General features: G+C 39.5%; 1 protein-coding gene and 1 long non-coding RNA gene across 2 annotated transcripts in view; one reads left to right on the top strand and one right to left on the bottom strand.

The window, feature by feature from the left end:
- Window positions 1–4,003: 4,003 nt before the first annotated feature.
- On the top strand, window positions 4,004–23,580 carry alas1 (aminolevulinate, delta-, synthase 1). The gene is made up of 11 exons (XM_048547547.2): window positions 4,004–4,346; window positions 10,516–10,730; window positions 11,516–11,716; window positions 12,110–12,256; window positions 12,405–12,627; window positions 13,118–13,302; window positions 14,688–14,867; window positions 16,479–16,643; window positions 19,436–19,704; window positions 20,189–20,351; window positions 22,005–23,580. Exons 2-11 carry the CDS (start codon window positions 10,529–10,531, stop codon window positions 22,163–22,165), a joined length of 1,896 nt encoding a protein of 631 aa, XP_048403504.2. The 5' UTR covers window positions 4,004–4,346; window positions 10,516–10,528; the 3' UTR covers window positions 22,166–23,580.
- Window positions 12,452–26,881, bottom strand: part of LOC132210255 (uncharacterized) — a 214,128-nt gene continuing 199,698 nt past the window's right edge. The window contains exon 3 of the long non-coding RNA XR_009446488.1: window positions 12,452–12,645. This is a non-coding gene — a long non-coding RNA (uncharacterized LOC132210255). The remainder of the gene's footprint in view (window positions 12,646–26,881) is intronic.

A 26,881-nucleotide genomic window follows, 5' to 3' on the forward strand; every position in this document is an offset into this window, starting at 1 on the left:
CACAAAAGCTGACGTTTCGGGCCTGGATCCTTCGTCAGAGAGGGGGATGGGGTGAGGGTTCTGGAATAAATAGGGAGAGAGGGGGAGGCAGACCGAAGATGGAGAGAAAAGAAGATAGGTGGAGAGGAGAGTATAGGTGGGGAGGTAGGGAGGGGATAGGTCAGTCCAGGGAAGACGGACTGGTCAAGGAGGTGGGATGAGGTTAGTAGGTAGGAGATGGAGGTGCGGCTTGGGGTGGGAGGAAGGGATGGGTGAGAGGAAGAACAGGTTAGGGAGGCAGAGACAGGTTGGACTTCTCTTTCGATTCCTCCCACTTCCTACAGACAAAGGGGGTGGCCATGGGCACTTCCAATTCCCTGGCCCCCAACACCTCATTTTCACCATGGACGTCCAGTCCCTATACACCTGTATTCCACATGCAGATGGCCTCAAGGCCCTCCGCTTCATCCTGTCCCGCAGGCCCGACCAGTCCCCCTCCACCGACACCCTCATCTGTCTAGCCGAACTCGTCCTCACCCTCAACAACTTCTCTTTCGATTCCTCCCACTTCCTACAGACAAAGGGGGTGGCCATGGGCACCCGCATGGGCCCCAGCTATGCCTGCCTCTTTGTAGGTTACGTGGAACAGTCGCTCTTCCGCACCTACACAGGTCCCAAACCCCACCTCTTCCTCCGTTACATTGATGACTGTATCGGCACCGGCTCTTGCTCCCCAGAGGAGCTTGAACAGTTCATCCACTTCACCAACACCTTCCACCCCAACCTTCAGTTTACCTGGGCCATCTCCAGCACATCCCTCACCTTCCTGGACCTCTCAGTCTCCATCTCAGGCAACCAGCTTGTAACTCATGTCCATTTCAAGCCCACCAAATCCCACAGCTACCTAGAATACACCTCCTCCCACCCACCCTCCTGCAAAAATTCCATCCCCTATTCCCAATTCCTCCGCCTCCACCGCATCTGCTCCCAGGATGAGGCATTCCACTCCCGCACATCCCAGATGTCCAAGTACTTCAAAGACCGCAACTTTCCCCCCACAGTGGCCGAGAATGCCCTTGACCACGTCTCCCGCATTTCCCACAACACATCCCTCACACCCCGCCCCCGCCACAGCCGCCCAAAGAGGATCCCCCTCGTTCTCACACACCACCCCACCAACCTCCGGATACAACACATCATCCTCCGACACTTCCGCCATCTACAATCCGACCCTACCATCCAAGACATTTTTCCATCCCCACCCTTGTCTGCTTTCTGGAGAGACCACTCTCTCCGTGACTCCCTTGTTCGCTCCACAGTGCCCTCCAACCCCACCACACCCGGCACCTTTCCCTGCAGCCGCAGGAAATGCTACACTTGCCCCCACATCTCCTCCCTCACCCCTATCCTAGGCCCCAAGATGACTTTCCGTATTAAGCAGAGGTTCACCTGCACATCTGCCAATGTGGTATACTGTATCCATTGTACCCGGTGTGGCTTCGTCTACATTGGGGAAACCAAGCGGAGGCTTGGGGACCGCTTTGCAGAATACCTCGCTCAGTTTGCAATAAACAACGGCACCTCCCAGTCGCAAACCATTTCAACCCCCCCTCCCATTCTTTAGAAGACATGTCTATCATGGGCCTCCTGCAGTGCCACAATGATGCAACCCGAAGGTTGCAGGAACAGCAACTCATATTCCGCTTGGGAACCCTGCAGCCCAAAGGTATCAATGTGGACTTCACCAGCTTCAAAATCTCCCCTTCCCCCACCGCATCCCAAAACCAGCCCAGTTCGTCCCCTCCCCCCACTGCACCACACAACCAGCCCAGCTCATCCCCTCCACCCACTGCATCCCAAAACCAGCCCAGCCTGTCTCTGCCTCCCAAACCTGTTCTTCCTCTCACCCATCCCTTCCTCCCACCCCAAGCCGCACCTCCATCTCCTACCTACTAACCTCATCCCACCTCCTTGACTTGTCTGTCTTCCCTGGACTGACCTTTCCCCTCCCTACCTTCCCACCTATACTCTCCTGTCCACCTATCTTCTTTTCTCTCTATCTTCAATCCACCTCCCCCTCTCTCCCTATTTATTCCAGTTCCCTCTCCCCATCCCCCTCTCTGATGAAGCGTCTAGGCCCGAAACGTCAGCTTTTGTGCTCCTGGGATGCTGCTTGGCCTGCTGTGTTCATCCAGCTTCACACTTTATTATCTCAAGTTTAATTGGCTGGGATTTGGCAATTAGCACAACTCAAAAATTCTAGAGTAAAAAAACCTGTACGAATTTAACATGAATTCCACTGGGTGTATTGTGTAACAAAGTTAAGTGGAAATGTGTTGATTTTCACGTTCATACTTTTGCACTGATTTAATGTTTTCTATGGCAAACAGTGGTGGCGTGTTGTACTAGTAGTTTGTTTTTTTTTTAAAAAGGCATGATTTGCAAATGAAAGAAAAGCAATCCCTGGACACCCATACGTGATGACTTGACAGCAATGAATTTGTAATGTACTGACAGGCTCGTTCACATTTTTCACAACACTGGGGCATCCAAAGCCCTTTGTAACTTCCGGGGTAGTTTTTAACTGTAATTAATGTTGAAACTCCGTAGGTTATTCGTTCATTATTATTGCATCAGAAGTTGCTTGCTAACTTCCCCTTGCGTCAGTATCTGAACACGTACACTTCCAGCAATTCCCCAACGATCAGGATTGGAGTTCCCCCTTCCCCGCTCAGTTGCTATTCATGTGAAATGAATTGGACACAGTCCAAGTCTCCGCTTTGAAAGTTTAAACAGACTTGTTTTGGTCTGTCTCTTAGCATTAAAAAAAATGATTTCTCTTGTTTTGTCCCTGTGTGAGGATTAAGTTAGTGAATTGTAGCATTTTTCATTGCCTTGTGTCAGTGAATGAACAAATTGCATATGCATCACTCCAGAGATCAGGTACTAAAACATCACCAGCACGTGTCACTCAAGTTTGGAGGAAAGTGTATATGATTTCGCAAGCCCTCTTGAGATATCTTCATATTGTGTGAGTGAGTGCTGGAAAGGGTCATTGTGCAGAGTACGTACAATTAGGGGGCCTTTCCTGCATTATCTTGGCCTGGCCCTGGACTGTGAAGTGGCAATGCACTCGCGACTTTCTGTGACCCATCTGCATTCCAGCCCGAGAGAGTAGAAAGGATGATCCCTCAAAGAAAGCAATTTCTTCTCGAGCTGTTGGGGAGTTGACATGCAACTGTGCAGGTCGTCACAAAAAATTATATAGTTAAGCCTGAGAAGGTGGTGCTGTGACAGTAGTACTGTCAATGAGCTAGCAATCCAGAACCACAACACTAACGTTTGGCTTCATGTGGTGCATGCTATGACATGTACAGGCTGCAATGGGATCATGTTCTTTAATCCGTTCTCAAGTTGACTTGTACTCCAGTCTGAACGTGATTGTAGGACAATATGAAATAGCTTTCTTTTAAGTACAGGAAATATTTGTATGTCAGATGTTTAAAATTACACCTTAGTATGGGATCATGTTCATAAGTTGGATGTTTGCAAATTGGGGGGGCCCCAGGATATCAACAGGTTAATTACAAATCTGGTTGAGGAGGTGGTGGTACAGTGGTAATGTCACTGGGCCAATCATCCACAACCTCCTGGTGATCTAAGAGCAGAAGTTCAAATCACACCAGGGTGAATGCTGTTAAAGGGGAGGGACGGCAGTTGTGCCACAACGGTCCCGTGGACCCAGGTCCAAATCCCAGAGGTATGTTTGTTTGTCAACCCACGGGAACAGGATGATCTGAAAGAACATCTACACTAGAGGGCGCATGAGCTTCAGAAGGTTTGAAGTCAGTGGGCGGGGACAGGTGCGTGGATAGGGGCGGAGCAATTTGGGGAAGGGGCGGAGATAGCTGGGAAGGGGCGGGGTCAAGGGCTGGGGCGCGGTCGACTGGAAGGTGGGACTGACGGGTGGGGCGTGGCGGACGGGGAAATCTCGCGATATTCGTCTGCTTTGCTTAATGTTATTACCGGCGGTGCCGCGCGGCTTCTCTTCAGTTCGTCCTCAGTGCAGGACAACGAGAGCGAGCGACCCGGTTACAGTCAAGGTGGCCCTCGGCGTAGGACAACAGCGGGAGAGACCGAGCTATTTACAGTCCAGTTCGTCCTCAGTGTAGGACAACAGCGGACGGGACTGAGACTATTACAATCTAGCCTGGCTCAGTCGCACACCGCACCGATAGCCGAGGCATAAGAAGTTGCTGGAAAAGCTCGAGCAAGTCTGGCAGCATCTGTGAAGAAAAGAAATCCGAATTAACGTTTCGGGTCCGCCGACCCTTCCTCAAAACCGCTATCCGTAGCATTAATAACTGGTAAGGCACAGACATCTGTCGGTGTTTTCTTCCAAATGGGATTTGTTGGCTTCCTGCCTATCCGCGGCGACTAGGCCCTGTTATCCCGGTTACTCCGGCTGTGCTGCTGCCTGCTCCACAACAGGGACAAGGAGAGGGAGAGGTTCCCTTTTGCCTGGGGGATGGGATGGGAGGGGAGGAGAGGCGATAACCTTTAAACCAGCTTTAGCCAAGCAGTAGATTTATGGGCTCGGACTTCACGGGGTCTCCGAGGTGGGCTCCTGTGTCGTGCTTCATGTTCTCTTGTTTATGAAGCTGAAATGTTCCTCAGTTTTTTTCCAAACAAATGATCAGCTTGTTGATTCTCTTCCGCTTTCCGTCCTTTCACGTATACGGGAACTGTGGCTCTGTCAGGAATCATGGGCCCAACTGTTTAAAAATTGAGAAATGTTGGGGTTTTTTTCCGGGTTTTTTTGCCCTACATGGAATAGATCAAATTCTTTCAGAGGCGGATAAAGGTCATGTAAAATGTTAGGACCGCTCAGCTGATTAGGTTGCATTTGTAACGGTGGAATACAGGTGAAGAGTCATACGCCTGAAATGTGGACTTGGCTCCATTCTCCACAGGTGCTACTGATTTGAGTCTTTTCCAATGCTTTTCTGATTCCTCTGTAGTTGATGTGCTACTTATTGTAAAACTCACCTACTTTGTGTTTTAAATGAAGTGTCCTTTTAGGAAAAAAGGATATATATTTGCCAAACTTGTACCTGTTTATGTTGAGTACTCTAATGTCAAAATGTGCTAATCTTTAAAGTGCATAACTACCTGCCATACTTGTATTCTTTAGATGAATTTACAGGAGTCTGATATTCTATTTTGTATTCTGTTCACAATGCAGGGATTAAATAAACTCTACCTGAAAGTGTATACCTGCAACTATGAACTAGTTTATGGAGAAATACATTAATTTCTTGCTTAGATGTGTGATATCTATGTGTGAGAGCATAGATAGGTTATATGATTTTTAAAAGAATTTGAGGGTGAACAACACAATAATGCAAGCTTTGTCTTGTAAAGAAAATGCTTTGACTGCAAAGCAGATATTTTCAATGAACACTAATTTCAATCCCTAACATTAATTTCTGTCAGTGGCTTTGCACATTTTTTAGCTCAATTTTACAGCTCTTTTGTGGATAATTCACAATTTCAGTTGTGAACTGATGTTAGCACTTCCAAGCTATTTTCAGTTTTGAAAACATAGAAATTTTAATATGCCCAATGTCTCATTCTAGTTCATTGGTTAAAATAAGTGATATTACTGTGTCAAAATGCAGCTACTGTGAATGTTGCTCTTTAATAACACCGTTTACTTCCCTCTGACCTATTGTCACAGTTTTGAGAGCTATGAATAATAGACTTGCTCATCATGTTGCATCATAACATCATCAATCTGCAGTAAGATACAGTAGACTGGTCCTTTGTGACTCTGGCAGTTCCACAAGCTAATTGAAGGAGGAAATATATTGCAGAAAGTTATAATTATCCCTACACTTGTAATTTTGCATTTGACTGTACTATGTTTTTGAAATGGTGCGAGAAAGATACTGTAGGTGGGGTCTGAGCTTTGTGCTGTTTATGTGCACATCCAACTTGGATGCCATTAGACAATCTAAATAGATACAGTATACTGTTTCCTCCTTCACATTTGCCAGAAGTCTGGCAACAGAAAGTTTCAACATCCTGTTATGAGCCTATATTTCTAATATTTGGATTTTATTTTTGAATCGACTCAGATTTCTTTTTAAATGTTGAAGGCTCCCATTAGATAAACATTCTAAAGATTTGAATTCAACAATAGTCCAGTAAATCAAGATGTTAGAGCTTAACTGTTGTGACTAACTTAGAACAACGTGCAATTGATACAAATTCTGAAAAAAAAATTCTCAATGTAGCCTAAACAATGGTAGGATATTACCTTATTGGAGGTCTTTCAGGTCTCAAGTTCCTGGGAGTAGCTTATTTACTGTAGTATTCTCTACAAAAGTTGACTTTGTTTTCACCCCTGTTATCACTTTCAACCTGAGGGATCATTTGAGACGGAGCTTGTCTGACTGAGCTATAACTGAATCTTGCTTTAGAGATTACCGCTGACAGAAACATTAAACAGTTAGTAATCAGGCTTGGGGAGTGGGGGAGGGGGGTGGTAAATATCTAGAAAATGTGAGATTGTGGAAATTCTAAGTGGAGAAGTTTTAAAAAGTGGTGTTTTTGTTTGATCTGTCATTGGAATCTCTTGTTTTTAGAATCCCTAGGATCCAAGGAATTTCAAGAGTTTGAGTTAAAAATTGAATGGGCTTGAGATTTTCGCAACTGCCAGTTTTAAGAAAAAAACTCTGGAATATTTCCTAGTAAAATAGAATTTGAGCTCATTTACTGTAAATCAGTGGCCTTGGAAATTAAAAGACTGTTTAGTGCAGCTGGCGACTGGTACGGCTCCATGAAATCCTCATTTAAACAGGAGTTTAGCTCATTCAATTATCTGACGCCAGAGTGTCCGTAATTTATAAGAAATATTGAGAGATTGATCTGACATTGGTAAAACTAGGAGTTGTCACTTTATTTTCTTGTCACAAAGGTTCCAGTTACACTCAGGTTATTTTTACAGCAGGGTGAGAGGATAAAAGCTTGAAATTTTTAAGAAGACAGTACTTTCCTCCTCCACTCATTTTCTTTTTTTTTCTGCTTGTTTTTAAAGACTCTTGACAGTTGGAAGTTCTGAACATGCTCTGATTTTTTTTCTTTTTGCCACCCTTTAAATCCATACCCACTTTGGATAAACATAATGTTTCTAATTGAACTTTATTTTAAACTGAGCCTTGCAACTTACAAGTTACAATGTTTTCACTAATGTAGTTAAGCACGTCATTTGGAAGTAGACTATTTGCAATGGTGCATACTTTGGATGTTTTTGTGGTTATATTTGTAAAATTTTGGTAAATTGTGGTGGAGAAGTGCTGTCCTGAGTTGTGCGTCACCACTAAATCCTGAGTGACTTGCAGTATTTCGTTGTTGACCACTCAGAAATGAATTCCCTGTGTTGTCTCAAATGCAAAAGAAAAACTAGGTCAGTAATAAATGCAGTTACAATTCATTACAGATAATTAGAGCTAGTACTTCATGATCCAAGAACTCCTATTTTGTTTTAAGACTAGATTTCTATTTCTGCAAGGCTGCTTTACTGTGGGTGGCAAGAAGGAAACACTTAAAACTACAGCATCAAGATCGCACACTAATATTTTGTGTGGAAAGATTAATTTATACTTTTCTCATGCTTTTCCGTGGTGCCTCTTCTCAGTCAACATATTCCTCTTTTTTTTTTCTGTAATCGGTATTTGACTTGGAATTCACCAGTTCTTTTAAACCTAATTGTGATAGGTTTTTTCTTTGTTTTCAATGGGCTCAGATTTCCACCTGATCTTTGAAATGTCATCAATTTGTATTTCCCAAAGGTTAACACATCATTTTTGAGGTTGCTTCTCCAAGCTGTAACTCATGGGGAAGGATCTGCATGGCACTGGCTATAGGCATTCTGTTTCTGCCTTTGAATCTCCAAGCCCCCCTTTTAAATTTCTGTCCCTTGCTATCCCAACAATTTCTATGTATCTATCCAATCAATTCCTTCATGGTTTTTTAACCAGTCAGTCAGCTAACCCCACAAGCTTCTGTACTCAAGGTACGCAAGCCAAGTTTATGTAAAAGATTGCCTTAATTTAGTGCTCCTAAATCCCAATACTCTAATCTGCAAATACACAAAGGCCATTTTTTTTACTGAATTTGGTAGTTTGGGTGATATTACTTTTTTAGAAAGGAATAGTTAAATAGTGGATTTAATAGATTATGTAATGCACAAATCGCAAACCTCTGCATTTTCCATCCACAAAGCTAAAACAGCAAGACGGCTCTAACATTAATCAAACTCTACCAGTGCTACAATAGGAATATTATACATTCACAATCAAGTTACGTTGCCAGTACTGAAATGTAAGCTACCAAGGTTGTACTGACTTGTTCTGACGTAACTGACTGACTTACAATCTATTCTGAAGAAACTGCTAATTTATTTACATTTTTGACAAATGCAATTTTTATTTAGTTAGTGTTTTCTTTCTATTTCCTGCTGTGAATTAGTTGCTTGTAGCAGGAGAATGATTTGGCTCTCGTTCTGCCTTTTTAAATTAAGTTTTGACCTAGTTGCTCGGAGGAACAAGGAGGGCACCTCTTTCCCTTTTTAATTGTGGAGAATTCGTCAAGCTGTACAGCCAACTCTGGAAGCTCACTATTGTGGAGGATCAGAGCTTTATTGTTTATCATTCTATTTTTAAAAAAGTTTAGGTGTTTAACTTTGTTTCCTCCAATGTATTTAAATCAAGTAGCATACTAGTAGATGCTCTTAATGGTCAGCCATTTCTGGCAGTGTCTTTTGTCTAAGGCACAAAGGTTTCTATTGAAGTCTCTTACAATTGTCTCTGAAGAGATGATGAGGATGTCATAACCAGCTGCCCAGTTCTTGAGTCTCATTTCGAAGCTCTGGACTGCAGCCATTTCAGATTATATCTTGCATGCTGAACTCAAAATGTTTTGTTTTTTCCTATTTTTTTGTGACGGAACAACTAGAGTACAGTAAAGATGAGTTTTTTGAGGTTTGGGTTTGTTATTCCATATCTGCATTACCAATGGAATTCATCATTCAGGTGAGTTTACATTTTGAGAGCTAGTCAGCTTGGTTTTAAAATGAGATTTTTGCATTTATTTTGAGTTGTGGATATTGCCACAACTGGTTGTGAAGTTTTTCTCTATGAAATAGAAAATATTGAAGATTATTATTCAGTTCCAGTTTCCAATAGTGGAATCTGATTTTTAAAAACTGCTATTCCCTTGAGGAATTTTTTAAAAAAGTTTTGTTTTTGAACTTTGACAACTTTTAAAAGCTGAATTTTGTAGACACCATTTTAAAATGTTTGCATGAGTTTTATCCTTGATTAAACTGCTCAGATTTCATGTGTAATGTGTGTATTTTTATGGAGCTGTATCTCCCAACCAAGCCTCAGGTGAAAATCCCTAGGTTATAGTGCTTCATAGTGTTTGTACACTGTCAGTTTAATCTAAGTGAGCATGCTATTTCCATCATTTGGAAAGCAGCAGCTAGAATTTTGTTTTTTATTTCTTCTTTAATATTTCAGAAAATACATCCATTTGAAACTACACTGCCAAGACCTTTTTTAAATGAATTGCATGAAGATATGAATTTGACTACCTTATTTTAACACATTAAAGGGACCTTTTTTTTTTTGGAAAATTGTAAGAAGCTCTTCTGGTAACTGAGTGAATATATTAATGCAATTTGTAGAAAAAATTGCAAAACAGTAACTTCAGATATATTGTTTCAACATGTGTGTGGGTCATCTCATGAATTATTATCCTCTATACATAAATATGAAGATATTTTAAAATTTTCTGGAAGTGCAAGTTGATAAACTTGGAAGCAACGTGACATTTGGTGAGCAGTGGGGCCCATATGTATTTGTTTAGTTATCTCATGTTTGTGTGTTCCATGCATTACTCTTTTTTTTGTGTGAAAATGTTTGCTGATTTTCGAGTCCTGTTTCTGTCATACCTGTTGCCTGTAACACTTGCCCTGCAGTTGAAATAGTACTGAAGACCTTTTTTTCCTCTGTTTACCAGCTTTGGTTTTAAAGTTAGTCCTCCTTCAGATTTTAATGTTAAAAGCAGGATTTCCTCAACAGTTTTTTTAAAATTGCTTTGCAATGAGCAATCAACCCTTGTTTCTGTTCCCAGGTTCAGGTCCATAAGTGTTTCTTAAGTGTAACATGCAAAACTTGTAATTTAATTTCTTTTCCTCATTGCATAATATTTACGTCCTGATTACATTTGTGAATCATCTTTAAAATATTAACATCGTTGGTTTGTTTTTGAAAGAAATGAGGGCTGAAATGTAATCTTTTCAGGTGATGTAAATAAAAGTTCAAAGTGTCGCAATTGCATAATGACTTTTCCATAAATGTGACGTATGTGAGTGTTTCCTCTTCAGGATGTTTTTTTTTCCTCCCCCATCATGATAGTCATACTGTAGGTAAATTTTCTTTTCTTTTCCCATCCTTTTTCCTGTAGTTTAAGAACTACAATGGAGGCTGTTGTTCGTCACTGTCCATTCCTTTCACGTGTATCCCAGAATTTTCTTCAGAAGGCTGGCAAGTCACTGATCTATTATGCACAACACTGTCCCGTTATGATGATGAAGGCTGGAGCCAAGCCTACAACCCGGACTGTAGCCACCTCTGCTGCTCACAGCCAACAGACCAAAGAAACCACCCCAGTGAATGAGAGTAAGGACCTGATTTATATTTTAAGTTGTGATAACTTTTAAAGCTGCTCTATGTATACCTAAGGACTTTGAAAGGAGTAACTGTTGGAATATGTCAAAAGGAACAAAATTATTCCTTTTTTTTGTTAAACTTTTGGCTTGTTAAATATTCTTTGAGGCTTGCCAATCAAACAAATGGGCATCATTGGTGATGAAAATGATTATGGTAAAACTTGGACTGCAGTCTATTGATTTTAAGTACTTCAATGACCTAAGGTTAAAATGTCCTTCACTTAGCCACTTTAATTGCCAAGCTGAAACAGTAATCTTTTTGGCATAGAGCTAAATTGACCTCTAAAGAACACGCTTAAATAATAAGACCCCATTTTGACTCAATCCTGAGATTCCGGCTGTAATGGGTATACTACAACAAATTGAGTTACTAGAGCTCAGTAGTTTAAGAATAAAGTGATGACAGTTTTGTTCAAAATTGGTTGACATGGACAACGGATGTGGGAAAACACACAAGATTGTGCAATCCCTCTTTGAACTGATGTTTTAGATCCATTTTTCTACAAATACTACAGTACTTGTAACCATAATCAGCACAGTTTCTAAAGCATTTTATTATAATTGTTCTTAAATATCAATCATTGCATTTAAAGTAGACTGATTTTGATTAACATCTGTTTTAACTTAAGCTTTTAAAGCTCCAAATTTTTCTTTTTAATAGTTTTTGAAAATATTTTCCTTTTGGATTCACTGTTTAAATTTTGTTCTGAGCATGCTTTTCTGAATGCTCCACAGAACCTACTACTTTGACTTCAGCACCAAGTGTCCCAGCTTCTCAGCTTCCCCCTGGACACCCAATCCCTAGTGCTGGACAGGCTATTGCTTCCAAATGTCCATTTCTTGCTGGTGAGATGAGCCATGGTAAGAGCTCTGTTGTCCGAAAAGCCAGTGTGGAGTTATCGGAGGATGTGCACCAGATGCACGCTGTGAGAAAAGGTAGGATGATCTGGATGGTGGAATGCAACTTAATTTGTGTACTTTTAATTTTGAAGGCATGCTGTCATTTTATTTCAGGATGTTCCAAAATGCTGTACAGATGTCATTATGTTTCCTTCTGATAGCGTCACTGTTTTATGGGCAGATTTGGCAACTAATTTGCCTTGTGAAATTTTATGATGAATGAGCAGTTGTCATGTAAAAGCAAGAGACTTTGTTATTTCACAACTTAAACTGCATGTAATGTGGCAGCCTAATTTCTAAAAGTGACTAATCTCCAAGTTCCTGAAGCTACTGAATTGAGTTGTTATGATGATTTTAGATAATATTTGTACTCGTTATAACATCAACGGATTGTGGTATCTTCCTGAAGTGTTGATTACTCTTGAACAGAGTTACCTGTGTCATCTGTCAACTCCACTGTCACCAACATCATGAATGTAGATGAACAGAAGGACGTTAGCCTGCAGAGGAACCTAAATAAGGAGACAGAGCAAAAGCCTTCAATTTCTCATCTCATTCAGGATAACATACCAAAATGTGAGTGCAGAACAGAATAAAAATCACACGAGTATGCAATCATTAGTTCCAATTTTAGTGTTCTTGCCATCTGATCAGCCATGGTCATGTCACTTGGTTTTGGTTTTAGTTATAAGTTTTAAAACCTTTTATTCTGTACTTTTTATAGCCATTTCAGCTTTCAAATATGATGGATTTTTCGAAAAAAAGATTGATGAGAAGAAGAAAGATCATACTTACCGTGTCTTCAAAACTGTGAATCGCCGTGCTGATGTATTTCCCATGGCAGATGACTACTCTGATTCTGTGAGTGTCAAGAAGGAGGTTTCTGTTTGGTGCAGCAATGATTACCTTGGAATGAGCCGTCACCCACGTGTTGTGGGGTCTATCATGTAAGCTTCTGAAATAAACTAGAAATAAAATCAAACTTGCGTTATGCCATAAATCATCTCACGACTTGAGTATCCTGCAATTGTTAGTTTAAAAAACAGTATTGGTTTCACTCTAGGAGTATTCTTTGATGAACGTGAGCCATTCTGCATCTGTTGTAGTTAAACTTTCTTTGAGATATGGTCTGCCAATAGATTAGTCTGGATCAATTATTGAAAGTATGCCATGGCTTTTCATTAGTAACCTCCCTCAAGCTAGTACCTAGGTTGACATATAAAGAAGGAAGACCAGGTGTTTGACATGGATCCCTTCCATGATCTGTTCCTGATTCTTTGTAAATATGGGGGCAAGTAAAGATTTGTATATCGGATGCCCAGTGGTGGTGATGGAGGCATCGTATTGAGAAGGTTAATCATACCACACTTTAGTAGCACCTATGTGTCCTAGGCCAATTTTCTTTTTTATTAATTGGATTCTTCGATTTGTATCCAGGGAGACCCTTCGGCACCATGGTGCTGGAGCTGGTGGGACCAGGAATATTTCAGGAACTAGCAAGTATCATGTTGATTTGGAAAATGAATTGGCTGATCTCCATGGCAAAGATGCAGCATTGCTGTTCTCATCATGCTTTGTGGCAAATGATTCTACCCTCTTTACGTTGGCCAAAATGCTCCCAGGTATGATTTTCTATTTATTTATTTAATTACTTGTTATAGTTTAAGTCAAATTGTCTGTCTACTTTTTAATCAGCATTTTGTCCTCCCTTCCCACCCAGAGGTGCTAATCTTTGCTAGGTTTTTAAGGGTGGACATACCACTCTCATCATAATATTCTTTGTTTCTGACTAAAAGACATTGTAGCTGCTATCCTTTCTTCATACGTTTTTCATTTTGAGTATAGAGATATAAATCAAAAGTAGCTCTCAGTTGAACTTTTCCTGTTTAGTTATGCCCGGGATGTGGGAGGTTAATTGCGTTGTTCTACGAATTCAGCCCTTGAACTCATGTGGTTCTGTCTTCTCTAACAGCCATTAGTGAGTGTAAATTCACACACTGCCTCCCTAACCGGTTATAATCTCTGCCATCTGCAAATCATTCCTGCTTCAAAGTTTCTTACCTATGTTATATCCTCCACTTGACACCTCAGTCCATGCAAACTAACCTGTTACTATGACAGTGTTCCATTCTCTCCTTGACCCATACATTTTTAAACAGGATCAAGTACACCATTTTTGTTCCCACTGGGCTTTCCATTGCTTGTATCTGCTCTTTCAAGCCAATTAAGGCAGATTGTATCCTGCAATGGCTTATTTGAGTTTGCGCCCTTCACTGTCTATCTTTGGACTGAATCCTCCAGAGAACATCCTTTTCTCCCTCGAACTGTATGTTCTGATTGTGTCCCTTCCTTGTTCATTTGTTTCCTCAATATGGTCGCTGAGACCTAACACTCACGAGTGTGCGAATATAATTTCGTTTACCTGCGGTTATCCGCTTGTTTGTGGAATTTAGAAACTACGCTTCTGACAATAGCTGGCAAACTGGTTAATGCAATGAAGAGATTATGCTAAATTTTCCAGAGTTCACAAGTTAGGGAAAATTCCCCAATTTAACTCAGAAACGACTCTGATCCATTTCAAAGTATGGTGGACAAGAACAAAGAACAACTTTTGCTGTGGCCACTTTTATTTTGGTTTGTAGAGCGTGATAATTTGATAGTCAGTCTAGTATGTGAGACTTGGTAAATTTTGAAAGGTAGTGGAGGATGGCTCTATCAACTCTCTCCAAATACCAGCAAGAGAAGAAAATGTTCCAGGTGGGAATGTAACAACTGAAGGCAGAAGTGAATTTTCCTATTTCAGGATTTTGTATTTAGCTTTTTGGTTTTCATTTGAGAAAATAAATCATGGATTATTTGTGAAATGAGCATGGTACACTGACATAATTTCACATTGTACACAGTTACTACTCATAATCTTTGACACAGTGCTCTCCAAATATTGTGCTTTATTTCTTTCTAATGTTCCAAGTGTTAACTGTGGTTGGTGTTTTTACCTCTTTTTTAGGATGTGAAATCTACTCTGATGCTGGAAATCATGCCTCCATGATACAAGGCATAAGGAACAGTGGAGTTCCCAAGTTTATATTTCGTCATAATGACGTCAGTCATCTACGGGAGCTATTGAGGAATTCAGACTCAGCTACTCCAAAGATTGTAGCCTTTGAGACGGTTCATTCAATGGATGGTATGCAATGCATTTGTGTTTTGAATTTAAAATTTCACAGGATGGGGAACTGCCACTAACCAATTCACAGCAGCAAATTAATCACACATCTAACTTGCAAAATTTGTCAAGCTAGCAACCTTTGTATTCCTGATGTTGCACAGAATGTGGTTTGGTTTAAGTTGATTTTTCACCTTTTGTAAGCGATCTATATGTAAAAGTGATGATACAAAATATTTGCAATTTTTCAACTTTTAAAAGCATTTTAACTGAAATTACTGACATCCTGGATGAACAGTTAACCTTTTTTGTGTTGGGGTAAAAACTTTACCTAATTCTTCCTAGAGCAATTATTTGGCGTCCTGGTTATAATCCTGCTCTTCTGCATTAATCATATATTTTTGAATTTAAGATTCTCAAAATACTAACAACTTAATATTGATTATCATTCCAATAATTTCTTGACTGTTCTGATTTACAGTCCACAACTAAATTTTTGTTTCTTTTCCCTCAAAGCCCAACCATTTTTTTCTTTCCGGCACTGATTCATGGTGCTGCAGGTCATGAAAACAATCTTTGCCTCAGTTTGCTGTAGGTCAAGAGATTCATTGCTCGTGAGAAATTGGGTCTGCAATGTGAAGGCAGAAGAGATTTGAGGATAGGACCTAGAAGGCCTCTGAGGGGGCACTGTGTAGAAGAGAACCTTTCCTTATTAATTAAGACCATAAGACTTGCAAGGTTTGATCAGATTGGCATTGAGGGAAGAATAGACAGAGGAAAAGATTTCAATGAGGATCAGCATGTTGAAAATGGGAGTGGAATTCTGGTGGAGTTGGGGAAAAGTTAGAGTGCCAATTTAATTGAGGGCATGTGGAAGAAAACCACTGTGTTGGACAAGGATGGAGATCGTTCAGAGTGCTAATATTTACCAATCCAGTTAGAGGAGTGTGTCTTTTTAAAAAAAAAATGTAGAAAGTGTGATATTCTGTCAATTCTTTTTATATTAGGGCAGGGCTTGGTGCTGATTTTTTTTTAAATTCCATTGCTGGATCTTTACACCAACCATCTGATTTCACCTAATGCTCCTTTTTGGAAGGAAAATTGTCATCCTTAACTGGCCTGGCCTACGTGTGACTCCAGACTCTCAGCGCAGGACTTTAACTGTGTTCTGAATTGGCCTCACAAGCCACTCTCTCTCTGTTTGCCAGTAATGCCCACGTTCATTGATAATTAACTGAACATTTTGAGGTAACTTGTGAAAACTATCTAATACAAATGCAGCTTTTTGCCAGGTCATTTTTGAGATTTTAAAAAGCAATTGTGTGTGAAATATTTGAGGACCAACAATCTAGAGTGCACAATTTTAAAGTTAATCTCTGGTCACAACCCAAGCTTCTCCAGGCTATTTGCTGTTATCTTCAAACATTTGCATGTTTAAATGTTCTTCGAAAGAAGTGAAGTACTAGCTGGCTAACTGTTAAAATTACCAAGCCTTTATCATTTTTTAATGCAAACTTAGCTTCTTGAATTGTCATGTTTTAATTTTGGTTTTAATTCCTCCATGTTCCTAAGTATCTGGCTATTGGGAGGCAAGCAAATCTCTAACCTTTCAAATATGCTGTCTTTTATTAGGCGCAGTCTGTCCTTTGGAGGAGATGTGTGATGTAGCTCATGAATATGGTGCAATAACTTTTGTTGATGAAGTGCATGCTGTTGGCCTTTATGGGCCCAGGGGTGGAGGAATAGGAGATCGAGACGGAGTCATGCATAAAATGGATATAATATCTGGAACACTGGGTGAGTATGTTAGTGGGTGACGAAATGCAGACTCTTTTGTTTCCCTTGAGCAGCAAATAGTGCATGTGATAGTGAGTTTCAGATTAGAGTTTGATTTACGAAGGCTTCTTCCTATTATTGGCCTGTACGTTCTTTTAATTTTCACTTGTATTCTGGGTATCTTTCTCCCCATAAAGCACTAATGGTTTTAAGAATCCTTCTAGTGTTAAAGAAGTTACTAATTTAGGGTTGCCTTCATTAGAAACCAGGAAGAAAATGTTCAACAAATACTACTTTAGAAAAAGATTAAAGAATGGTATAAGGACATATTTGGGTGGACAGCTTAAAACATTTAAATGAACATTGGTCATGGAAGCAACTATGAAATTTATTTCACCCTTGACATTTTTAGTGAAATTTTGGCTTTTCTGATACAAGTAACCTTGGCAGTATTTTTTAAAGTCTAGTTCAGCACCCTAGTGTGAGTTTATTTAATGCAGTTCACTTTAGCATAGCAAGATGCATCAGGCCTATTTGGAATCAGTTACATAAAACTTGTTCAGTTGTCACACATCAAGGGAAAGGTTGTTATAACTGCAGTCACTCAAGTTCAGCTCTGCACATCCTTCTTTCAAAACAAATCATGCAAGGATGTTTTAATTTTGTGGTTATGAAAAACAGAGGCAATTTTTTCTTCCTCTAGAAGGAAACTTCTAAAATTTGAGGATGGAAAATCTCCTGTAATGCTTTGTTGCAATTGAAAGTTTAGCTAAAAATCTAAGGTGCAAATTTTAAAATCTAATCCACAGTCACATAACTAAATTCTTTTGACGTGCCTTCTAAATTCGTGGTAGATTCTCTCATTTCCAATTACGATATGGTTGCCAAGATGCACAATCTGTTAGATGCTTATTCCCTGTGAGTGCTTTCAAAGGTTTGATCCACCTATAGGTTTATGACATCAGGGTATTGTCATTGAGATTTGCTTGAAGGTTTATTTCTCTTTTGCATGCACCACTATTCTTTTGGCTGTTGCCTGCAATCCAAAAGTAACTTTGCTCGGGTTCAGTTGAGGCCAGTAGAGTAGGTGTCTGATTTCCGATGCATTTGTCTTCAGCTGATGGCAATCCTTAAAGAACTGTGCTAGGATTTGAAGCCAGTGGAAAAAAGACCTGATTAATCTGTTAAAACTTCATTATCCAGTGGTTAGACTTGTGGGTTTGCAAACCCACATCATGTGAAGCCATACCCAACTGCATGATGTCGGCATGGATTTCTTGACTTTTTTGCCTTTTTAAAGATAAACCACCTTGTAAAAATTTAAGTCTGAATTTATAATATTACAATGAGCATATGTGCATGAAAAAATTGAGTTGTGACAATCTCTAGCCACTGAAGAATGTTGACTAAATTAGCTATGCGTGGATGTTGGTGTCTTCTGTAGGATTTTGGATAGCTGTTTTAAGAAGTTACATTTCTGAAGGGTGTTTTGTGACCTTAGAAAAGTCAAGCTTGTAAAACAACTTAACTAGGATGATATTTTTTTGGCATGTTCGAATAGCATTTGTAATGTGAAATCTTCATCAGAAGTACCTAACAATGTGCATGTACCCCTCAATGCAATTTTGAGAACTGCTGATTTTTCTTTGATTAAATGAGTTTATTCAGCATTGACATTTGAAGTACTATCTTGTGGATTTTGGATTTATTTTTGCTTCAAAATTGTTACATATGCTGTAGCAATGACCTAGAAAGCTGTTTTGCTTCAGAGTGCAAACAAAGCTTTTCTTTTTAGTGAAATAGCCTGAAGTCTCCTCACTTTAAATAATGGTGTCCCTTTTGGAACCAGTGGTTCAGAATGTGTAGATCAGTGCTGACAGCAGAATTTTAAAAAATCGGAAGTACAAATGAGCTATTATTTGGTTAAACAGTTTAAATTGGGCATGAAATGCAAGTATAAATCCTGGTATAAAGGATGCCTTAAAGATTCTTTTACCACAAAGCATTTTCTTGTCTCATATTTGGTTTCTCATGGAGACATTTTTCAAAGCTGTTATCAAGTCACAGGCTGGGGGATGCTTCATTTGTGCAATTTGATATTTCCACATTTGAGAGTGCATTGCCCAGTTTTTGTACAGCTCTGTTGAATGTGTGGCTGGCTATGATGTAGTGATGCCAACAGTGGGAACAATGGAAATCTCACCACCTCTCCCCATTTGAGACATGGTGACTCTCTGTTTGAACTAGCTGTCTGTCATCTCCCTCTAACGAGAGAGCAGTCTATGGTCCTCTGAGAGTATTGTGACCTGCAGATCGCTCAAATTTGAGTGTTGCTGCAATTAATATTGAAATAAAGTTTCAGCAGCCTTTTTTTTGATCATCTTTGTGAACAGTGGATGCCAAGGCCCTCTGTTCATGTCTTGATCCCACATGCTGCCTAGTGGATCGGATAGAAGGAAGATTACTCCACGTGTTGGAGTGGGACACCAGTATAATGTTCAACACGAAAATTGAGGAGCATGTAAATAATTTACGAAAGCAACTCATACTTGCACAATGGTAGGATATTACTTGCATTCACTGTCCTTTTATCTTGTTTTGAACTGCCAGTGGAGGTGGTGGAAGTGGAACCAGGTGCACTAGCAGTGTTTAAGGTCTATCTTGATAGACATGTGAATGGCAGGCAACAGTGATAGAAACCACGTGGCGCAGGCTTGTTGGGCTGAATGGCCTGGGTGGGGTGTGTGCGCGCGCTAAATTATTTGTCTCATGAATTAATGCTACTGGAATGACACGAGCTTTTTTAATTGCAGGAAAAGCATTCGGATGTGTTGGAGGCTACATAGCCAGTACTGCATCTCTTATAGATACTGTGAGGTCATATGCTGCTGGCTTCATCTTCACTACCTCATTACCGCCTATGTTGCTTTCTGGTGCTTTGCAGTCTGTCCAATTCCTGAAAAGTGGTGATGGTCGAGCACTGCGCCGCAGACATCAACGCAATGTTAAACACATGCGGCAGTTACTTATGGATGCTGGTTTACCTGTGGTTCACTGTCCCAGTCATATCATTCCAGTCCGAGTACGTGTTGAATCAAAATACTCCTGTTTATTTAATTTTTTTAATGTCCTATGTTTCCATCCTCCATCTGCTTCTCTGTCCTGAGGCATTATGCACTATTTATGAAACAAATTCCTGTTGTCTCACTTGAAATAGTAATTTTGCAACATGTTTTAAAAAAAGTTGTGCAGCATTGCATTGATCATCCTGCAATAAATGTACAAGAAAAATTGATTCATATATACAATTGATTTTTCTTTTTCCAAATTCACCTGTGTTGCATTGGTATAAATTTAGAGGCTTGTTAAACTTGTCAGATAGCAGTGAAGTTATGGTAAGGGGTGAGGAAATGGAAATGAAATTGGATGGGAAATAAATATAACTGCTGTCTTTGGTACTTTTTATCTTTTTGCCCGTACGTGCAATGGAAATTGGACAAAATGGTGATGAGCTTGAAGAGCCCGTGAAGACATTCCTTGATTCTTGTGTATGCTTGCATTTCTAGGTTGCAGATGCAGCTAAAAACACTCAGCTCTGTGATGAACTGCTAAGTAAATACAACATTTACGTCCAGGCTATCAATTACCCCACTGTTGCACGTGGGGAGGAGCTCTTGCGTATTGCCCCAACCCCACATCACACCCCTGAGATGATGAATCATTTTGTTGGTAAGTAGTCTTCACATCAATGATCTAAAGCAATTTAGGGAGGATAGTGCTCTAGATTTAAAATTATTTGAACAAGCCAATCATCATTGTTGCAGTTTTACCTGAGTGGCTAGAAAGGAGTCCCCAGTAGTTTATTTCTCAGGCAACTAGTCTAGCTATTTGATAGGTTTCCAAGAGTGGTGGCAATCTTGTTTGGTCTACACCAAACTAGAAAGCTTTTTTTTAATCAGGCCAAAGGTGGCTGTAGGACTTTGGTGATGGGACATCAGTATCAGCAAGTTACTAAGGACTAAGGAAAGGGAATTGCTGGAACATTTTGAAATCATTAGTTTAGAAATGGAAATGCACCTGTTTTATGCCAGACGAACCTGTTCAAAGCTGTTGTGCTCTCTTAATAGTTATCTTCTTTTTTTTTCCCTACCAAATAACTTGATATCAGGACTGCCTTTTGTGATTCGGCTTCACTTGGTGGTTCTTCCTGATATGCTAATTTTACAGTCTTGTTTGAATCTGTTACAAAGCTAGTATCTTGAATCTAAACGTGAGTTTCCAGGTGCTTCCTTCAGAATAAAATCAGTGTTTTTTGTTTTTGCTACCTCTGTTCCTCGCAGGTTCTTGCAGACTGATCTTTCCCTTCCTAAAATATATCACTATGGTTGAGTGAATCACGTTGACCTTGTATCCAGGTGGATATGCTAATTAGCTACCCGCTAGACCTGGACCTCAATTTATCTTAAAATTACATGGGTAGTTTAAAGTATAATGATATACAGGGATATGGGGAAAATGCAGGATTTTGGCACTAGTAATAGAAGTAATGCAGACACAGTGGGCCAAATGGCTGCCTTTGCTGGCAAATTTCATAAATCCCTTCTCTAAAACCAAGCATGCTTAATACATCCTGAGAGTTCTGGAGTCATAATGAAATGATCACAGTGAGCACAGATGCTCTTGCTTTATTGTGCAGCTCTGAACCTTTTTTGTGCCTTCTCAGTAAAGCACCCTGGGCTCCCATGAACTTTAACAATGCACCCATTCTAGCTTCTTGTCAGGCAGAATTCAGAATATGTCAGATTTTAATCTCTTCTTGCCACCGTTTTGGGACTCAAAATCTATAACTTCTCAAATTTTGCTTTGTGGCTCTAGGAATTAGGTGATCAAATGTAACTAATTACACTTGCTTATGTCCAATCTAGTTCTGTTGAATGGTCTGTTCTTGTAATAGAAGTATACATTTTAAGTGCAGGAGGTTCTAAAGTCCTAATGATCTCTATCTCCATGGTGTAACTTGGAAGTTGATGGCCTGGGCTGAAGTGCGATCATAATGTTTTTTTTTGTCTAAATTGATTGCCTATTCTAATGTAAAATTAGAATTTATTGAACTTTTAAATACACTTTCCCCAAATTTATCTTATCCCCTTAATCAAGCTCATTCTGTAGTTTAATTTTTTTAGTAACATTTTCACTTGTCAATGAGTTAGAGATTTTAGACATGAGAATCTGAATCTTTTACTACTGTTTTTTGAAATAATCACAGTTTTTATTGTGATTATCTTGGTTTTGGTATAAGGGTTTTTTCTGGAATAACTTGTGTTCAGCTTGGAGTTATTGCAGAAGTTGAATAAGTCATAATATCTTGCGTTTTATAAACAGAAAAACTAGTGATAACATGGAAAGATGTTGGATTGGAGTTGAAGACCCATTCCTCAGCTGAATGTAACTTCTGCAGAAGACCTCTACATTTTGAGATGATGTGTGACCGGGAAATATCCTACTTCAATGGAATGAGCAACCTGATATCTGTGAAAGCCTAGATCAATGTGATTCAAGACTGTCTTTGTCTTTGTCTTTGTATGAGGACTTAAATTTAGACCATATAATGTATGTTTTTAAAAACTTAACCTTGTATAATTAAATTACAATGTAATTTCCATTGACTTAAAATACTTAATTAAAAAAGGCAAAACTGTATTCATTGTCTGTCTCCTGTTATTGAAATATAATTAATGGTCTGTATGTTCCTTTCACTCTGAAATTTTCAGTTGTCCCTCTATTTTCAATCTCCTGAAATGAAGGGTGAAATAAGAGGCCTTTTTTAAAAAAAAATGGATGTGTTTGATTATGCTTGGGGTGTTAATGGATGGGGGAAATGCATGATAATAGGTATTAAAAATTCACTTAAAGTTTCTCACTTAAAAATTGTATTTTATCAAAACTTAGCTGACAATTCCACCCTCTAAGTGACAATATACATATCTAGCTGCTGCTTGCTTGCTCTTTCCCTTGCTCAGATATGTTGATTTGGGTTGGATGCAGTCAGTGATTTTGTTTAGAGCAAGCTTAGACCATTTTTAGGCACAACCAGCTTCTCTGTAGTAAGCTCTTTTTGTAATCAAGTATTGCCTCACATCAAAAACAATTTAATCTGGAGTGGTTCCATTGTTATCTTAAATACTGAAATACTTTGTAGACAAGCTATTTCCGACACTCAAACTTGGAGCTTGGATGCAGTGCAAGCTTGGAAATGAGTTGTATGTTGTATGCTTGTTTTGCTGGTGCCAGCTCAAATGTGTAATTATCTAGAATCAAGGCATGAATTACAATTTAAATTTGATATCAAATTGAATTAGTGTTACTTTTATGAAATAAAAATAGGGTAGGAAAGAGGTCATAGAATTTTACAGCACTAAATTGATCATCCTATACACTATAAAGATCTGAAAGTAAGCTAATTGTCCTAGACTATTGCAAACTGCCATTCTTAATGGGGCTTAAAATTACAAGTGAGACAGGTACAAAGGTTCAGCAGCTGGTGAAAGCATAAATGTTTTGAAGTTCAGGAATATTTAATCTTTGTTGTGAAATGTAAGCAGCATGTCTCCTAACACCACCTAATTGTTCAGTTTCAGAATGTTATAGGAGGCCACTTACATCTACTGTTTTCCCCCACTGTTTTAACTGTTAAATTATTTTTAAACCAGTGTATTGCATCAATTTTGTTCCCTGGCTTTAACCTCTGCGTAACATTACTCATGTCTCTCCTTTTGCTCTCAGATTTTCAACCTGAGTAATCTCTATCAACTCAATTGAGCAGTAACTGCAAATCTCCTCTTGATTCACTTTGCCCAAGTGGCAATGGTTTTCTTGTATTGAACATTGTCTTAACTTGCAGTTTTTCATCCCATGTATCATGCTAGATCAACACATTTTAATAAAGGTGTTCACAATACATTGGTTTTATCCATTAAACTTTTGCTCAACATTTCTATGCTGCAGAGTTATAAAACCAAAATTCTAATTGCCAAGCTCTTAATGGTTACAGTTGCATGTCATGCTTTCGTGGAACAAGTGAGTTATTTTCATTGCTGTCTGTTTTGTCTGTGCCCTTAAATCTTTTGAGCACTGGCTTCTGTTCCTTTTTATTTCCTCTCCCTAGATTTTAATGCTATTACATGATTTGTTTCAATTGACCTTTTTGAAGTTGTTAACACACCTTTTTGAACATATACAGCTGCTTACATTACAAAACTCAAGGGGAAAAATCTCTAGTGGGTAGCATGAGGTGAAAGTGTTTGCATAATTTGTATTTTGCTGTCTAAAATAGCAATTACTGAAAAATCTTGTTTTGAGGAGAGGTCCCAAAAAATTGAAACTCAACATTTTCTCAAATCTAATATGCTACTTTTAGATATGAAGTTGGCTAACCTAAGCATAGTGGTCGCTTAGTGGTTAGCACTGCTGCCTCAGCACCAGGTACCCGAGATTGATTCCACCTTCGGGTGACTTCTGTGTGGAAGTGTCCAGGTTAGGTGGGTTAGTCATGTAAAATGCTAGTGTGGGGGAATGGGTCTGGATGGGGTGGTCTTCAGAGGGGCAGTGTGGGCTTGTTGGGTAGAATGGCCTGTTTCCACACTGTAGGGATGTTGAGTCACTGATCACATCCATCTAGAATGACAAGGGCAACAGATACATGGGGAAAACCACCACCTGCAGGTTCTGCTTCAAGCCACTTGCCAACCTTACTTAGAACTGTACTGCTGTTCCTCCACTGTCACTGGGTCAATGTCATGGAGAAGATCGAGGAGAGCAGATGTATGGGAACATCACCAGTTGCAAATTCCTTTGCAAGCCACACAGCATGCTGACTTGGAACAATATTGCCATGCATTTACTGTCACTGGTTCAAAGTCTTAAACTCAGTTTGAGATGGTGGATCGTCATTTCACCTTCTTAAAGACAATTGAGTCTGCGCAGTAAACATTGGCCTCTCCAGAAGTGCTCATATTCCCAGATATGAATAAAAAAGACATTGATCTATAACAATGATAGAAATGAAAATATCTATCAAATAATGGGGGTAAAACAAACAAGCTGAGAAGGGGGATAATTTTTTTTTATCAGTGACGTAAAAAGAATACAATATTTTATAACCAAGATTAAAAGTGTGGGGCAAATTAGAAATGAGAAAGGACATACTATGGGAAGATGGAGGAATACTAAAGGTATTAAAGATAATGTTTGTTTTCATTGAACAGTACAAAAGTAATAATAAAAGGGTCTAGGAAAAAGAGGTAGAACAATTAGATAGATTAACAATAAAAAGTGTATATTTGCTTGATATCTGGACTTAACACTTTCCAGCAATTTCATCTGGAAAGTGTTATGACGAAATGCTGCACAAAGTTTCCCAAGTAATGATGTTTCCAGGCAGGATAGCCCAAATTGTCAAGTTCTCTGCTGGTTGCACTCTCTTGTTCACCCCCTCCTTGGTTGGTCAGAACAAGGTATTTTTTTCCCAATCAATGTGGTTATTGGTTTTTGGACTAGCATTTATTGCCCATTCTAATTACCCATGAATTGAGTGTCCTACAACGCCAATCTGTTACAAAATTCACTTTCCTGCCCTATGTTTTGATTTTTCTAGTATCCAGAACTTTTTCAATCTTGCCTTCAATTATGTTAGAACAGTTGAAAACAGTTTAAAGCCAATTTTGTGCTTTTGAAGTGTACTAACTATTGTAATGTAGAAAATGTGGCAACTAGTTCATAAACAGCTGGTTCCCTCAAACAGGAGTGAGTAATGTCTTGGTAATCTGTTTCTTTTGTTGATTGAGGAATAAATAACAAGTTTTGGGAAGACATTGCTCAGTGATATTGTTGTTGGATTAGTAATCCAGAGTCTTAGTTCAGTTCTGGTGATCCAGGTTCAAATTCTACCTTGACAGATGGTGGAAATTGGTTTCTGTAAGAGTATAATGATGACTGTGAAACTTGTTTGTTCTAAAAACACCTCTGGCTCACTAATGCCCTATATGCAGAAGGAAAACAGCCATCCATACTCATTTGGGTCTCTGCACAGCAATATGCTTGATTCATAACTAGCAAGCCAGTCAGCTGTATCATCTGCTAAAAGTCTCTCGAAAGAAAGACTGCCTGGTATCAACTAAGGCGTTGCAAACTTCAACAATGAAGGGTAGTCCCTCTAGTCTCTGCGTCTCTAAGTCATCCTTACAAACAAGTGGAAGCTAGTGCCAAAATTGTGCTGCCTCTCAGACTAGTCAAGCAACAATCTGAGCCATACGTTACACACAAAGTCACAGAAAACACCATTAACATTAGCAGAGGTGGTGCACTGTAGCATGCAGTTATCATAGAATCATAGAATCCCTACAGTTGAGAGGGTGTTCCCTAGAATTCCTCAAAATTGACTCCAGACCCCATGAAGACTCATGGCATTAGGTCAAACATAAGTAAGGAAATCTCCTGCTAATTACAACATACCAGTCCCAACTACCTGATGAATCCATATTCCTCCATTTGGGGGAGGCTGAGGATGGTAAGGGTAGAGAACAGACCTTGGTTGAGAGATTTTAATGCCCGTCATGAAAAGTAGCTCAGCAGCATTCCTACTCACTGAGCTGGTCAGATCCTAAAGGGCGTAGCTGCTAGACTGGATCTGCAGCAGTTACTAAGGAAACCAAAAAATAGGAGAAACATAACTTGACCTCATCATCACGAATCTGCCAGCTGTGATAGTATCAGTAAGAGTGATCACTGCACAGTCCCTTGTGGAGACAAACTCCAATCTTCACATCCAGAATACCTTTCATTATGCTGTGTAGCCCTATCCCCTTGCTGAATGGGATACACTTTGAGCAGACCTAGCAACTGAAGACTGGGCATCCATGACGTGCTGTGGGCCGTCGGGAGAGCAGAATCATACTCCAACACAGTCTGCAACTTAATGGCCTGGCATGTTTCCGACACCATCATTGCCTCAAGCTGGGAAAATATAACTGTGTTCATCTGTAAATCAACCAGCAAATTTCAAGGATTAAGAAATGAGGAATGGATTGCAAATCTCAAGAATTTGTCCTTCAGTGTTGGTCACTCAACCATTTTGCTTCATACCAACAGCTTCTCACTCTTCATCTCATTGTTATTTTTAAGTCTCTGAATTGCCAATTAAGTCCCCTGTAGAATAATAACTTCTTAATGTTGCTTTAATGTCATTGGGGGTTATCATGAGG

Source organism: Stegostoma tigrinum, chromosome 11 (assembly GCF_030684315.1).
Source record: "Stegostoma tigrinum isolate sSteTig4 chromosome 11, sSteTig4.hap1, whole genome shotgun sequence".
Taxonomy (NCBI): Eukaryota; Metazoa; Chordata; class Chondrichthyes; order Orectolobiformes; family Stegostomatidae; genus Stegostoma; species Stegostoma tigrinum.

What these genes read in the sequence shown, in the direction of transcription:
- alas1 (XM_048547547.2), top strand. Translation starts at nt 10,529, where the DNA reads ATGGAGGCTGTTGTTCGTCACTGTCCATTCCTTTCACGTGTATCCCAG. An exon ending in TCAGGATAACATACCAAAAT is followed by an intron (nt 12,257 to 12,404) that starts GTGAGTGCAGAA and finishes TACTTTTTATAG; the next exon opens with CCATTTCAGCTTTCAAATAT. An exon ending in GTCATATCATTCCAGTCCGA is followed by an intron (nt 19,705 to 20,188) that starts GTACGTGTTGAA and finishes TTGCATTTCTAG; the next exon opens with GTTGCAGATGCAGCTAAAAA.